Source organism: Hoplias malabaricus, chromosome 13, assembly GCF_029633855.1.
Source record: "Hoplias malabaricus isolate fHopMal1 chromosome 13, fHopMal1.hap1, whole genome shotgun sequence".
Classification (NCBI taxonomy): Eukaryota; Metazoa; Chordata; class Actinopteri; order Characiformes; family Erythrinidae; genus Hoplias; species Hoplias malabaricus.
The window spans coordinates 37,625,810-37,641,379 of NC_089812.1; the positions used below are offsets into that span (position 1 = coordinate 37,625,810).

The window sequence follows — 15,570 nt, forward strand, 5'->3', positions numbered from 1 at the left end:
CACACACGTGAAAGCACTAAAAACGTTGTACTTTTTATCAGTTAAATAAAAGTTCAAGCGATTCAACAAATTAGTCACCTTTCTGTTTTTATTGGACTTTTATGGAAATGAAGGATGTGTCATGAAAAGCGAATGAAAGGAGGGATCGTATGGAACATGTAATCATGAAGCTTCTGTTATAGGTCGTGTGAGTTTGATCATGGACAAGATACTGAAGCGTGTCCATTAGAAGAGTTTGTGTATTCAGGGGGGATTAGAGAAGACAGAGAGGGGGGGTGTAAGTACGTTCTCAAGACCAAATAATGAGGTCAAACTACACCAGTGTTTAGATATGCTCGTGGTCTCCTGGTTCTACTTTTCAAGCGTTCCTTATTTTAGTGATTTGTAGTTAAGCCAAGTATGACACAACTTGTCACGGATGCTAATGGATTATATTTTCCTTATGTTCAAATTACATTCAACTGATTTTGATAATAATTCATGCTCTGATACTGTTTTGCCAGAAGGAAAAAAAGAAATTAAATGACTCCTCGGATGGATATTTTAAGGGAAGTGAAATCTCATATAATATATAAATTATAATGTCTGTGAAATAAAACATCAACATTTTTTCATAATAATGTACCATTTTAACATTAAACAACTCTATAACAAAGTCCTATTTAAAGAGAATACAATTTTAAATGAAATATTACATGTTTTAAAATAACACTGCCACTACAATAGAAGGGTGACCCATTTACACACTTCTCCCCAAGGTGAAAGGAAATGAATTATGGTGTAAAGAAAATGGTTTTCTAGGAGGCTTCTAATCCTTTTGTTGGACTCTATTTGAGAAACCCGTCTTACTGTAAAATGCTGGGCGTAAGTGTATGTATATAAACAGATGTAGTTCCTCTAAACAAACTCAATGACTAAGAGCATATGCTACATAGGTTCCTGCACACACACATACACACACACACACAGCTGACTGGGCTACCACTCTGTGTAATCATAGGACAGAGGAACACTGACCACTAAACACACACATATTGCCTACTACGTCTTTATCTGTCTACTACAGTCGGTCCTAAACAGCCCCTTCCAGACGCAGGGATGAAAACATGTCATATGAAAATAAACAACAGCCTCAGCTGCTTTTTTTTGTGTGTTTTTTGTTTTTTTAACCCCTTCTACTGCACAATTACATATGAAGGGCCACTGAATATTTCATAGCAGTTACTAAAAAGCAATATTATTGATAACTATAAAGTAAACCTGAAGTTTAAATCCTTAAATCCTTAGGAGTGCAGGAGAAGTTCTGGAGTTGCTCAAAAGAAGCTTTTTCTCCATGTGATGCACCAAAATATTAGCCACCGAAATATTTTAATCCAATAACAGACCAAACCCTGGGATTTGAGCGTAAGTGAACAGGCCTGAAACAAACCGTCAAAATCTATGATGTGCCACTCTTGTGTGAATAAGTGTGAACACATTTAAGCACATGTACGTCACAATTTCAAGCAACTGGCCAGTGACTTCACACAATACGAAGGAACATGTCTGGTATATCATCCCTTTCATTCCACAGAATACAGCACACTATCCAAACTGCAAACTATCATTTAAATCTGATTGTTCTCTTTTGAGGATGTTGTGGCACTAATTTTAAAAGGTTATTTTAATTGAACAGTGGTTACTTATTGTCAGCCCAGTGTTTTGAGTAAGAACGCTCATCACTAGTTTCTAGACGTAAAACTGTTAAAAGGCTCCTAGGACACAATAAACAATGGTTCAGTAATCAGTTTGTGCTATATCACGCTCTAACAACGTGTCATTTCACCAAACCCTTCACAATTCTACATTAAATAGAAGAGGAAAGACTCAATAGAAAACAAAAAGGATTATTTGGAGGAATAAACAGGCAGCTTTTCTTACAGTGCACTGTGTTGTTGCAGGGATGAGTAATTAGCTCTAAATGTATGCATTAGTCCCTGGCCCTGTCTGCTCTACGGGGGAGAAGCCTTCCAAGAAACAGAAACAGAAGAACAGTGGGGAGTGAAAGGGATGAAGAATGACACAGCACTGGGAGGTGAAGCTGGACAGGTGAGCGGTAGGTGAGTGAATGAGAGAGTGGCATAGAGGGTAAAAAGAAGGTGTAATGCAATGGTCTCTCCACACAGCTGCTTTCTCCGTATGATTTAAAACTGACAGTGACGTAGATCTGATTGGTCGGACTGGTCAGTTGTAGTTGTACAGACTAAGGTTCGATAAACCGTCAAACCTGCAGCATTTGGCTCGTCTTTGTAAGTTATTTGCTTGACTGCTAGCTCAGCTGATGTTCGGAGTTTCTACGTTTTTCTTTGTTCACGCAGACTGTGTGAAGAGAATCAGGACGGAAGTGGTGTGTGTGTGTGTGTGTGTGTGTGTGTACCTGCGTCCACGTCATTGGGCCAGCCACTGGGCTGTGAGCCGCCCGGCGCAGGGGAACGCCCCGAGTAGAAAACATCATCCACTGGGCTCTCCATCTCACTGTCATCAATGGACTTACGCTTGTTTGAGCTGAAAGAGAAAAGCGGGAGAGGAAATGAGTAAACGTTAGGGAACTGGTCATTTCTGTATGTATTGTTATTGTTGTAACATGTAAAATCAAGATTAAGATGCAGGTTTATAGCGTGGGGAAAGGTGAAATGCACATGGTGTCCTGATGTTAGGATATTAACTTTTAAATCCAAGCAGTTGCAATATTTGAACCCCTTAAACTCCCAGGAATTGGTCCAAAAAATTAATATCCTCTTTTAATGTTAACAAACATTTTTGTAAAATTCAGGCAAAATAAGTTATATTCAGAAGAACACACACTGAGACTTTACTTCTAAAATCACCATAAATAACATTAATCTTCTCTGAAATAGACCGACGATGTCTTGTGGAGCTTGGTTTTTGTCGGTCACCCAAAGATGGAGGTTTTAATCACTTCATCTGGTGACAGTGGTCTACCAGAGTCTTATTTTCTTGATAACTTCTTGCATTTTACTAAAATGTCTTTAAATTCTCCATCCATAACTTGATCTTCATTTATCTATACAATGAATTATGAATTGTAGTATTTAGGAGAAGCTAAATAACTCATAGCAGCTGCTAAATAACACGCCTTAATATTAAGACCTGAGTAATGAAGGGATTCAATTAATAAACTCCTAGTGCATCTATCATCACGTATGTCATGGCTCTTCTTAACTGTGGTCCTAGAGAGCCATGATATAGCACTCAGCTCATTATCAAAGCTTTACGGCTGTTTCTAAGACCTCAGCCTAACACTATATTGCAATGTATTGGAATGAATGTAGAACAGTGTTCAGGTGTAAAGGGAGAGGGGCACAGACAGAGAGAGAGAGAGAGTGGAAAGAAAGAGTTAGTTCAAGGCTCAGAGGAGTGAGAGAGAGAATGGAAACAGAGAGTTAGTGCAAAGCTTAGAGAAGTGGGGAATACCTCCGTGGGAGACTGCCATACAGCTCCATTTCAGTCCTGCAGTGCCCGAGGGAAACAGAGTCAGAGAGACAGAGAAAGAGAGGAGTAAACAGTGAAAAAGAGAAGGGGAGTTGAGGAGAATGAAACAAGAAGACAAAAAGTAAGAGAAGAAGAGCAGAAGAACAGGAGGTGGCAGAAACAGAAAGAACAGAACGGTCCCATCATGCTTCAGAAGAGAGGAAGTCCTCGGCCAGGCAGGCTCTCGCACATGCAAGACTTTACAAGTGCAAAAAAACAAATAACAAATCAAGAACCCTTTATCCTTGTGTCTGTGTGAAAGGGTGTGTTTATGGGGGGGCACCTGGTGGATGGGGTGGATGTTATGGATCGGCGGCCCAGGTTGATGTTGTAATATCCAGGACTGTCCAGGTCCGCAAGGGAGAAATTGGGGCCGGTAGCTGTAGCAACTGGAGCTAAAGATGGGAAATTAAGGAGAGAGAGCAGTGTTAGAAAGTGCTAGAATATGAACACAAGTGACTTTCCCTGTTAAATACTGTTTTAAAAGAACTTTATATCATGTGAGCGTTATTAATATTGTTTTACTCATTTATATTTAAGTAAAAAAAATTGGCCATGACACTGAAATGTAAGTCATTGGAGGGGCTCATGAGTGGAAAAAAACCACAAGAATAAATCAAAATGCCGTTTTCCAAGTCAGAACGAGGACAGCTTTAAAGTCATTCTATTGTCCAAAATACTATAGTAATGGCCTGGAGGCTAAATAGATGGAAATAGATCTGTGTGTCTGACTGTGTGTGTGTGTGTGTGTGTCTCACTCTGTGACACGCGGACCAGCTCAGCCACGTTCCATACGCCTGAAGTCACAAAGCAGTCCTGGAAACTCAAGTGCCCTGGAGACAGAGAGCAAAAATAAATAAATAAATAAATAAATTACACACACACACACACTCCTGCCTGACCACATGGGTTATATTGTTAAATTCATCCTTCTATTATATGATGTCCTCTTTCTCTTTGCGACAATAACAGGCTGGATGTTTTTGGTGAGCTCTGGTATGGAAGACTCTCTGGATTGTGGCTCTTAGAAACAAGCAGAAACTTTACAAGGATGCTGGGCACGGTGTGTGTCCACTGTCCACTAAGTGAGTGTGTGTGTGTTCAACTCCAGACACAGAGCATACAAACGAACACAAAGGGTTGCTATTTTTGTTTTTACACCTTCAGAATATGTTACATTCATTAATAACACAGTAACACGAATAAACAAGACTGATCTAAGATGGATCCACCAGCCAAATTATTCCTGCTAGTCTGTGGTCCTGACCAGTGAAGAACAAGGTGAACTTCAAAGCCCACCTATTAAACGAAGTGTATAATGAGTGTAAATCAAGGGGGCCGTTGTGATGTTATGGCAGATCTGTGCATATCTCTGAGAGACTGCGTGGTAAATGTGTGTGACATCCTTCCTTCAGTCACTACTTCTAAAGAGGTCCCATCCCAGTTGTAAATGTCAATACATCTCACAGTCCTCTAAAGATGAGATCGACTGAGATGGAGGTGAATATTACTTATGAACTAGAAATGGACGTTTCAGATGAAAGTGAGGTGATGTAGAGTGGATCTGTGCTGCCAGCTGACTAACGGAGCTCGCCTGGTGTCTGTTTGACTTCACCTAACAGATATAGCCCTACGTTTTACAGTACACACCGATGGAAATTCAGAAAAGCTCCTTTACATATAATCTACTAATGAACTAAATGATTTATAATTATATAAATATAAAATAAATAATTTTCCAAACTGAGTATTCAATTTAACGAAGGTTTGTGCCCATCCCTATTATGGGATTATTATTCAAACTCGGTACTAAATCACATGCAGTATCTCGATGGTCTTGAAGTCGTTTGGTCGGTGCTGTGTGTATGCGTTGATGCAGCCGCACGGGTGACAAGGGTTACAGCTCCACACCCATCTGCAGAGCTGCCTGAGGTCAGTGTGTGAGCGCAAGTGCTGGTTAACCGCAGCGATGCCGGCACATGAGCTCAGTGCTGCCCATGTGGTTCCCATCAACCAATCACGTCAGGGTGATTTATGAGTGTTCCGCCACACTTGTTCGCAGCCAGCCTAGCAACATCTTACTATAATAAACTCAAATGGGAATCGCTTTGTTTGCGCATGCACAAATGTGTGTGCACAAATACGCAAGTGCATGAAGTGTGTAGTAAACGTGAGAGAAAACCTTTAAATGCCTTTGCCTGTGTAAATAACGCAGCTAAGCACCTTCATTCAGACCGGTTTGGTTGTATGTGCATGTATCGTCATGGTGAACAGACTGCCTCAGAGGAAAGGCCTAAATTTGTTACACACTTTGCGTCTGCCAAAGCTCGCTGGATGGAAACTGTGGCACAGTGCTAGAAAATGTGTGGTGAGGTTTTCATAGTGCAATTTTCAGCAAATGACAAAAAGCAGACGGAATTACACTCTGTATGTGTTCAAAACTGTCAAAACTAACAAAAACAGAGTCACTGGATTAGCTGTGCTTTCAAAAGTGCTGTGAATTTCCACGTATGTATGTACGCATGTGTGTGTACGAGCTCCTAAAGCAACACTATGTCCGAACTGGTGTTTTTGCCCCTGGGCTCCCCTTCCAGTTGCAGAAAGCAATTATCTTTTATAGCACAGTCGTTAAATCAGGTCACGCATGAACATAATGACAACATATTACATCTGCTGAAATATTGCTTTTGTTTTTGTCTGGACCTTATTATTACACGTTAACGGAGAAGTACTTGCAACGTTGCAAACTTGACTAATAAAGACTTATGAGTTTGAATGGTATGAGATTTGTCTGCTACGACATCTGAGTGAAATTTAGACCACAGTTGATCACACATAGCACTGGTCAGGATGTACAGCCTGCTGTTGGATTCTCGCTGTCTGTCTAGCAGCTAAAGCTCTGTGGAAAGGGGCTGACTCAGCTTATGATCATTAACAAGGCATTAAACAAGTGCAACACAATGTTATTTACTAACCCAACCAGAAAGCAGCCAGCACCACATCCGACTTGCACTCTTTTTTTAATTTCAGCTCATACCAACAATTACAGTTAGTCCAGGGTTTACTTTAGTCCTGTGTCTCGCTCTGACACACTCCCTGGCTGAATCTCAAACGTCTCTCTATGCCCTACGTAGTGCAGAGTGTAGGTCATTTCTGCACTCACATAGTGCACTGTATGTCAGAAAATAAAAGAAAATATGGCGCTATGTTTTTCTCTTTCTTGCTTCCTCGGTATTTGTTTGTGTGAGTGACGTGTGCTGCACAGTCATTGCAAGAGGTAGCTACAACATTGGCCCTTTTCTCCCTGTTACAGGTCCGTGGAGCATCAAAATGATTTTGAAGCTGTAATGTTAAGTTAAAAAGTGCTACATACAACATAGAGTTGCTTTAACTTACCATTGGGCGGGGGCTTGACGTCTGCGTCTCCTTGCTGGTTGGAGTTGTCTGACTGTCCAGATTCTAGGAAGAGAGGAATGGGAGGTGATTAGACATAGCTCAAGACTTTTGACCAAGACATAAGACACTAAAGCGATTATTGAACGATTTCCTTAAACACATTTCGTACGCAACCACGGAAAAATGATTTGTACAGAACATTCAGAAAGTACAAAAACATTAAACACATTGTTGACATTACAGGTTTGTGGCCAAAGATGCTTAAAATCTGACAGAACAGGCTCTAATGCTGACGTATCTGATGGAGTTCAGGTCCCAGATGTCCTTTTTCCCCTTTAACTGTTTACACAGGGTGTGTAACTCGTGTCTGCTGAAAGGCTTCTGAGCTCTGTGCCACCACCCTACATTTTACATCCCAACAATCCCCAAAAAATGAGTAAATAACTAGAATTTCAAACGGGAACGCTCTGTACTGTTGGTGTATAATTCCTTAAACTATATTCTGGAGTCATTAGTACATTTTCTATATAATTTAAATGTGCTAAAATGTACACAGTTGTGGCAGCAAAACAAGACTGTGTGCACAAACAAAGATAAAATAAAGACTGATCTAGTCCAACTATAGACTTCAATACATTTAATTAAATGTTTAACGCATGTTTTCCACTAAAGCCAAAGTCTCATATTGGACCGCTTAAGTTTTGCTTCTTCACGTTACACAATAGCTCAAGGAGCAGCTAAATTCAAAGAGCATTTTTTAAAATATAAATTATATTGTTTAATAAAGCAATATGGTGAAGTACACCAGTGGGATCTGCAATGCTCTGATTTAAAATATTATAAGAATGATCTCAAAGCAAAGTCCACTCTATCAACAAGGCCTTAAGACAAAAACAAGTGAAATTTGAATCTTAGTAATGGGCCATATAAGATCTGGACTGAACTTTGTGTGCAGCCACACAGAGGTTTGGATAATGTCTCCAAAGGCTCTTCATCTAAGCAAGTGAACTGATCTTGGAGACAGACCAGACCCCCCTGAATGTTGTACTTGGCCCTGATTCGCTGACATTCTTTCTAACCTGTAGTGTCTTTTAGTAACTGTACGTTTATTAGAGGGATATTCTTAAGACTACACACCAAATGCTAGTGTATCAACAAAGCTTTACCCAGGCTTTTCCTGCTAGAGCCCACAACAAAATTTCAGAAGCAGCAACAAATATCGCTGCCATGTTAAGAGCTGCTACAGTGGCCACAATAACTCAGACAGCCCTTAAATGTAGGATAACCGACATAAAAAGAGACATTGACCAAATGGGAATGTGGAAGAAAACCAAAAGCCCCATTTTTTTCTCCTGCTTGCTCCTTTTCTCTCTCGCTCACACACACTCGCTGCTGTCGCTCTGTGGAATCCTGGCAGCCATCTTAGCTCTTGGCAGCCATCTTAGCACTGGCGGTGTCGGAGCATTCCTGCTAGCTTACAGAGCACCCACACAATCGCGAACACCCTTTCTAACACAGACACACTGATCTTAAAGACAGTAAATACCTCTCTTATAACAGTATGTGTATTCACACGTATTTATTTATAACATCTGTCTGGAGCGATTTAGAAATCTGCTGTATCTGTGTCTGTAAGCTAAATGCTAATCCAGCACCTCATTTGCAAAACATGCTGAAAAGCTCTTTGTTGAGAAACTGTTGCGTTTCCCTCACGCCGGGTGTTTTCAAGACAAGAAAAAAACCTCAAAACACTATTTTTTTCATGACTAGAGAAGAGCAGTGATTTATTATTCTATTTTATGGTTTTTATTATAAAAATACACACTATATATTAAAAATATCATCAGTACTTAAAGAACAAACAAACAAATAAAAACACTGCATATTTCATTACAAAAAGTGCACCATCACTGATTTTTATTTGTATTATTTATGATGGAAAATGCTAAAATAAAGAAAAAAGGTTTTACTCCGACTAGTGTTCTGTTTTGGTTTTGTTTTTATCTATTTTAACTAGTAGATGTCAGAAAAATACACGTGTGATGTGTTTCGTATTGTTAATGTGCTTTGACGTTCTTTTTTAAACGGATAACATACCGTATCCATTCAGCCCTGTCCATCGCTAGCGTAGGGAGGAGACACTGTGCTGTGCTTTGAGATGTGGCACGCTGCACAATTTCTGGGAATCTTGCCTAAGGGGCAACACAAGTGCAAAATACTGCCCCCTAGTGATGTGGAGAAGCAGAACATGGTTCAGGGAGGCAGATAGTTCTGGGTCTCGAACGACCTCCAATCCAATTACATGGCACATTAACAGGGTCTCACTATGCCGAGCTGGACCAGCGTGAATGGAAGAGCTCACGCTATTGGACAGAGACAAAAGGGAGATGAGCAGGGGGCAGATAATCAACCTCACGCTCACAATGGAGAGTCTGTCCATTATTAGAGCAGAAGCGACCAGCCCCATGGAGTCCAATCACTGCTGTTATCAGCAAACCACCACGCACACAATAAACACGCACACTAATGCATCCAATGGTGCTCATCGTTGTCCTTATCTGTGCAGCACACTCGCCCAGAAGACCCCTGAACACGGCACATGCCAAATATAATGTGTTGCACATGCACAGATACACACTTGTACAGAGGTACGCCTTCAGTAAATTTCGAGGGCCGTAAGATCTTTCAACATCACTCAAAACAACAAAAAAACCTGCCTCTTCTCCGGCCCAACATTTAACCTCTTTCATACACACACACACACACACACACACACACACACCTACATACAAACAGATGGATTTCGCAACAATCGCCAAAAGGACCAAATCAAACTCATTTACAATGCGCATATTCATAAACACTTGTGCTAGTGCACACAAACAGGGGGTTTGTTTTTATTTATTTATTTTGTGTGGGTTACCTATTTGCCAAAGCTTCGCCTTCTGGCTTGGAGACTAATACACGGCAAATGGAGAAAACTAATCCCACCCAGACCTGCTGTAGGGACATCTCTGACACTAGCTCTGTGGCATCAACCGACTATAGTTCACTGGCTCCGAGGACTGTACCGGAGAACTCACACGGATGAGACAGGGGAGACTTGTTTATATTTTTATTTAAAGATTTTATCACGTGAATATGTACTGAATCATGTATTTTACAAGCAGCTGGTTTTACCTTTTATGCTAAATTTAAAAGGAAGGGGTCTTGTTCTATACTTTTTTAAAAACACATTTTCCATTGGTAAATATTTAAGTTCCAAAGTCCTGCCCTGGAGTAAAAGTAGAACTGACCCTGATAATAATATTACATTTATAAGTTACTTATAAGAGGTACTTGTTTTTGTTTTTTTAAGGATATACATATTAAGTATCAAAAGTAAATGCACAGAATAGTTAAAGGGATGCCCTGTTTCTAAGAGGAGGACAGATGGTTACTACAATTCGAGACACAGGTCAGGAAAGTAGAATACAACAGAACAGAAAGATGACTTTCTACACGAGGTCAAATGCACTTTATTAGTTAATAACTGTGTTTTATAAATGCAATATAAATAAACCCATTGTATTATTTAATCATATGTTGTTTAAAATTGATGTCATTCATGGCCTGAGCTAGTGTTATTTTTTACTTTCTTGTGTCAGGGTAAAATAAGAACACATTTCTTTTTCTCACAGCCCCTGTCTCACCCCTCAGCAGCAGCTCAGCACCCAAAGTTAATCTGACCGTGAACTGCATATCAGCTTTCATCGCTCGTTTCTTGCACTAAACACATGCTCTCTTCCGTGAATTAAATGGCTATTGACCTCGGCATCTGTGTCGATCTCACACTCTGTGCATGTCATTCACACACGGGGAAGACAAAACTTCCCAAATTATCATCTTTCTCTCTCTCTCTCTCTCTCTCTCTCTCTCACACACACACAAATCTTGTCACAACTGTGAATTTGAGTGTTTTTCTAAACTTACTTGCCCTATCTGGCTGCTAGTTTGTCACAATGTACATGTATTTTTCTTATTTATGTAGTGTGTGTGTGTGTGTGTAAAATGTAGACAACTGCGATACTTACACTTTGCTAACATCAGTACCAGTAATGAACGCATTAAGAAGCATTAACCGTGTGCAGGTTTATGAACGGGGATTCTGATACACTGAATACCAAAAAAGAAACTGCCTGTGTACTGGTGCAGACCGACAGCTGTCTCATGGTCCTGGTGGATGCTGCACTTTGTAGTAGTTTGCGGCGATTGGATGCAAAGCAGAGTTTTATTCTCTGATAAAAACACAGCCTTTGACAATGTGACATCTTCATGTACACCTGACTACAGAGTGGATCCCCTTGTGCTTTTTAATGTCTGTGCAACTGTAGATGAAAGGTGAGAGGCTTCTGTTACCGTCTAAAAATAGGTCTCAGAAAAGTATCACATAACACTACAAGCAAATGCAACAAATGTCTTCAAGTGTAATGATGGCAAAAAACATGGAAAATATATACAGCGTGAAAATGCCTAATGCATTTGACTGACAAAACCCAGTTAACGCCTCCACACCACAGACACACACACTTACACTCACACACACACATACCCCTCACCACGACATAGGATAAAGAGGCAGCACAGCCTCCCCAATTGGGTTTTGCTTAAGAGGTTTATCGGTATGTTGCTAAACATTCTGACCTTTTTTTTTAATCCTTAATGCGCTTAAAATGTTTCAAACCCTTCTAATCCCCCAGGCTATCCCACACAGATGTTCTCTGAGCTCTTTTATTGGACTTTATTTGAGTATCCCCCTCTCCCCCTCCCTCGGCTTGCACTTTATTCAATTCCTATCTTATAAAACCACACTTCATTCTGTGCCTGCGCCCCCTCACCTGAGGCTTTGCAGCAGGCGCTCTTTGTGGACGCCCCTGCGGGTGCCTTCAGTGGATCGACTGAAGGGGACTCTACCTGCTCTGGACCCCTCCTCCTCCCTAACGCAACCCCCCAATGTGTTTTCTGAGCGTGTGTTTCCTAATTAGTGTATGCAGAGGCATGCGGGAGAGTTTATAATCACAGAAAGGAACTGGGTATATATAGGAGGTTAGTGTATGCTGAGGGATTTATGAGTGTTTATAAGTGCAACTATGAAATGAGTGCCTTTTTTCCTGATTAGTGCATGCAGCAGCATAATATAAGTGCAAGTTCAGGACTGAGTGAGTGAGTGCTTGTACATATGTAATTTAGGATCCTTATGCGTATGCATGGGCATGTGTGCATCAGAGCAGGGGGTTATGAGTTTAGAATACAAAAATGTATGAGGATATGGAACTATTTACTCCGTAAACTTCATCAGAAAAGACATACTACTGATGCGGTATCATCTGGAAGTGGGGAGTGGTCATCTGGAAATCTCGCCAAATGAAGGCTACTGGCACAGACATTTGACTCTGCTCGGCTCTCTGGCTTTTCCACTGGCCTAATCTGGTACCTAGTCCCTGGAACCGGGTGCTTTATTAGTCCCTGCTCACGCCTGGTACGAAGCCTGGGGTGCTGATTGGCCAGAGAGACCGGTCAATAGCCACGAAATGCAGAGATCCAGCACAAACTAGCCCCTAGTAATATCTCTCGAGTTACAGCAGCGGTCACGTTTATTCAAACGTTCAAACTCTTCTTTGATCGGTGACCGACAAAAATCTCCAATGAAAGCAGAACGTGCAACAAATCAGTGGGGATTGGAACGCAGAGCAATGTCTAAAAACAAGAACAACACGTGAATAACAAGTAAACCGCGCCTAATATCACTACCAGCAGTGCTGTGGTTTTAAATGCCGCTGTTCCCGTTAGAGTTGGGTTTTGCAACGTCACTGGCCCCATTTCAAAGTATGGGGAGAGCTGTGCTAGTGGAAGAACGTCAAAGCGAGTCGAGTCGATCCCATCCCATGCTGTAGAAAAGCACCCTATTAAGCCTCTGCATGGTGACCCTAGGCTCATGTTCAGCTACTTCAGAACATCCTCTTCTATCAGTATATTTTTCTATGGGGACATGTACACACACACACGTGGATTGCATTCATCTACAATATTTTGATGCATGAATTTAAGGTCTGCATATGTGTGTGTTACACATACATCTTTGTGACAGTTCAGTATTTTTTTTTAAGCTGTACATACAGCATACGCTACTGAATATGAGTGTGAGAGTCAACTGTATATATAATAATGTCTGTGAATGTGAATGAAAGCCGCTGGCTAGCAGCAGATGCTCTACCTCTGTCACTGCACATGTGTGAGTATAAACACAAGTGTGACTATGCGACTGTGTCTGTATAAATGTGAGCATGAGTGTGTGTGTGTGTGTGTTTGGGTTTGGCCTGGGTCGTGCCAGAGAGGAGCAGGTGTGCCGGGATCTGCCCCGCGTTGCCCACTGCCCATCTGTGTCCCCGTCTGTGCCCAGTCGCTGCCAAAGATACACCCAGCATTGAGGGAGAGGTAGAGAGAGAGAGAGAGCTATAGCGCCTCACTTAGGGGAGTACAGAAGAAGAAAGAGAGAGTGTGTGAGAGAGAATAGGACCATTAGGATTTGTATGAACGAGAGCGACATGATGAGCACTAACAGACACAATAGAGTGCATTCTGTGTGAGAAGGAACCGTTAAGAGACACAGCAGTGCCTCTCGACAAACAAGCACTCTAAGAACTTAAAACTGGAGCTGAACGATATTTAAAAATAATTAGTACAATTAATCAGGAGCCAGATAACCGTCTAAACCACGGGACACTAACGCTGTGTAGAAAATGCTTTGAATTTCCCTCAGATAATACGTTGCAGCAGAGATGATGGAAAATGCGCCCGTGGTCAAGTGACGTACGATTAACACAGATAACCGTCAAATATACAACTGTTTAACTGTTACTATTGTTTAAAAAGTTGTACATTTAATTTCCAATAAATGACAGGTCATAATTTAATAGACAGGTTTTTGACCGATACTCGGATGGGTCATGTCCTCCTCAATTAACAACTGAGCGCATAATTGTAGACTAATGCCTGTCAGTAGTCAGCTGTAGTCTGAGGGCTTATTAACGCCCTGCCATTTGTCAGTTCTGAAATAGAATGAATATTACTTGCAAAGAGCATTTTAAAAAAGTTGACAATTACATTAGATTCATGAAAGCTCTTTCCCAGCATCAGTGACTGCAGCCAGTTTACCATCAGCTTGCGGTGATGTTTCAGTAACCGCTGGAACCTGTTTACGGCTGTTTACCTGCTGTCCAGTCTTACCTCCAGTCTTACAGGCTTCTTTTGAGAAAAGACGTTTGACCATGAGGCATCAAGCGCATGTATTTTGTCAGAAAGCTGAGTCAGGGCTGATTTTTCACAAGCCACGGGTTTGACGACAGTGACGTTGAGAATAAAACGTGGCCGTCGGAATCACACGGACAGATAAACAAAACACTGAATTTGATAGAGGTGTACGGAGTCGACAGGAGAGAGCACGGACTGGGGAGGAGAACGAGAGAAAGAGATGGAGACAGAATAAAAGAGTGGAAAAAAGGGGAGGGGTGAGAGGAGCTGGCAGGACGCCCATCTCTTTCATGTTCTATCCGCACGTCTTCTGCTTAGAGAGATGTACAGGCAGATGTAAAGAGCTGGCTGGCACACACGGAACGCTGCTCTCTCCAAGGATAATAGCGCACCTCTAATCTATACATTCTCTAAACACACAGAGCGGGCGACACACTCGCACACACAATTTGTTTAATCCACACACACAAGCCACGAAGCCTAGTGGAGAGAGATATCATCCGTACTACGCTGCATATGCTGCAAGTATCTTAATCAGCACCATGTGATTGGATTCCACGATGCTTGGGAGCTTATAGCGCCACTGCAATGTGGCCTCGATTTATCAATTAAAAGCTGCCGTCTGGTCTCGCACTAATACAGCACAGTACGCAATAACACTGCTTGGCCACGGTGGTGTTGCTTTGGTAAAACATAGATGTATCCAGAGGCTATGAATGCAAAGTGATTAATGCTGATCTGATTCATTCCAGATGTGAATAAACAAACAGTGGATGCAGTAATGGTCTCTACCACCAGGGGGCAGGGGGCACAGGCCTGAGGGAGAGGGGATCCACAGACGGGGGATCTTAAAGCAGGGGTGGGGAAATGAGGACCACGGAGGAGTCTTTCTTAGACGAATACACCGACTAAACGGGCAATCATATGTAATAGGGGTGGGCGATATTGGCTTAAAATGATATCACGATATTTTAGTGTGTTTTAACGATAACGGTATCCTTGGCGATATGACAAAACAATGACAAATACTTGGATTCATTTCAAGAACACACTACTGCAACAAAAATGATATTAATATTAATTATATTAAACATATTTAATTTATACTAAAAGTATTCAATGGTTTTATTTATTAAAAAGTTTTATTTGACTACAAATGTAATTTCAATCACTTTCCACCGTACTACTCTGTGTCTGAACAACCTCCAGGACTTTTATTATGGTTTTTTATATGAGACAGTTCTATAACGAAGGATTTCAAACTATTTCTCTCTCCTTCTGAAGAAGAGAATGTCATGTACCTTTAGGGAACTTTTAAACACCGTAGTACCTTTAAAGGTACATTTACACCTT

At 41.2% G+C, this 15,570-nt stretch overlaps 1 protein-coding gene across 10 annotated transcripts in view; it reads right to left on the reverse strand.

The window, feature by feature from the left end:
* The window catches only part of nfixb (nuclear factor I/Xb), a 159,009-nt gene that overhangs the window by 20,128 nt on the left and 123,311 nt on the right, over positions 1-15,570 (reverse strand). For 7 of the 10 annotated variants that reach the window (XM_066641784.1, XM_066641788.1, XM_066641780.1 and 4 more), the window contains 5 exons: positions 6,928-6,990; positions 4,290-4,364; positions 3,815-3,926; positions 3,475-3,510; positions 2,417-2,544 (listed from right to left, as the gene is read on the reverse strand). In XM_066641784.1, coding sequence (XP_066497881.1) covers positions 2,417-2,544; positions 3,475-3,510; positions 3,815-3,926; positions 4,290-4,364; positions 6,928-6,990 — 414 coding nt within the window. The remainder of the gene's footprint in view (positions 1-2,416; positions 2,545-3,474; positions 3,511-3,814; positions 3,927-4,289; positions 4,365-6,927; positions 6,991-15,570) is intronic. The other 3 variants (XM_066641789.1, XM_066641786.1, XM_066641781.1) reach the window with 1 other exon arrangement.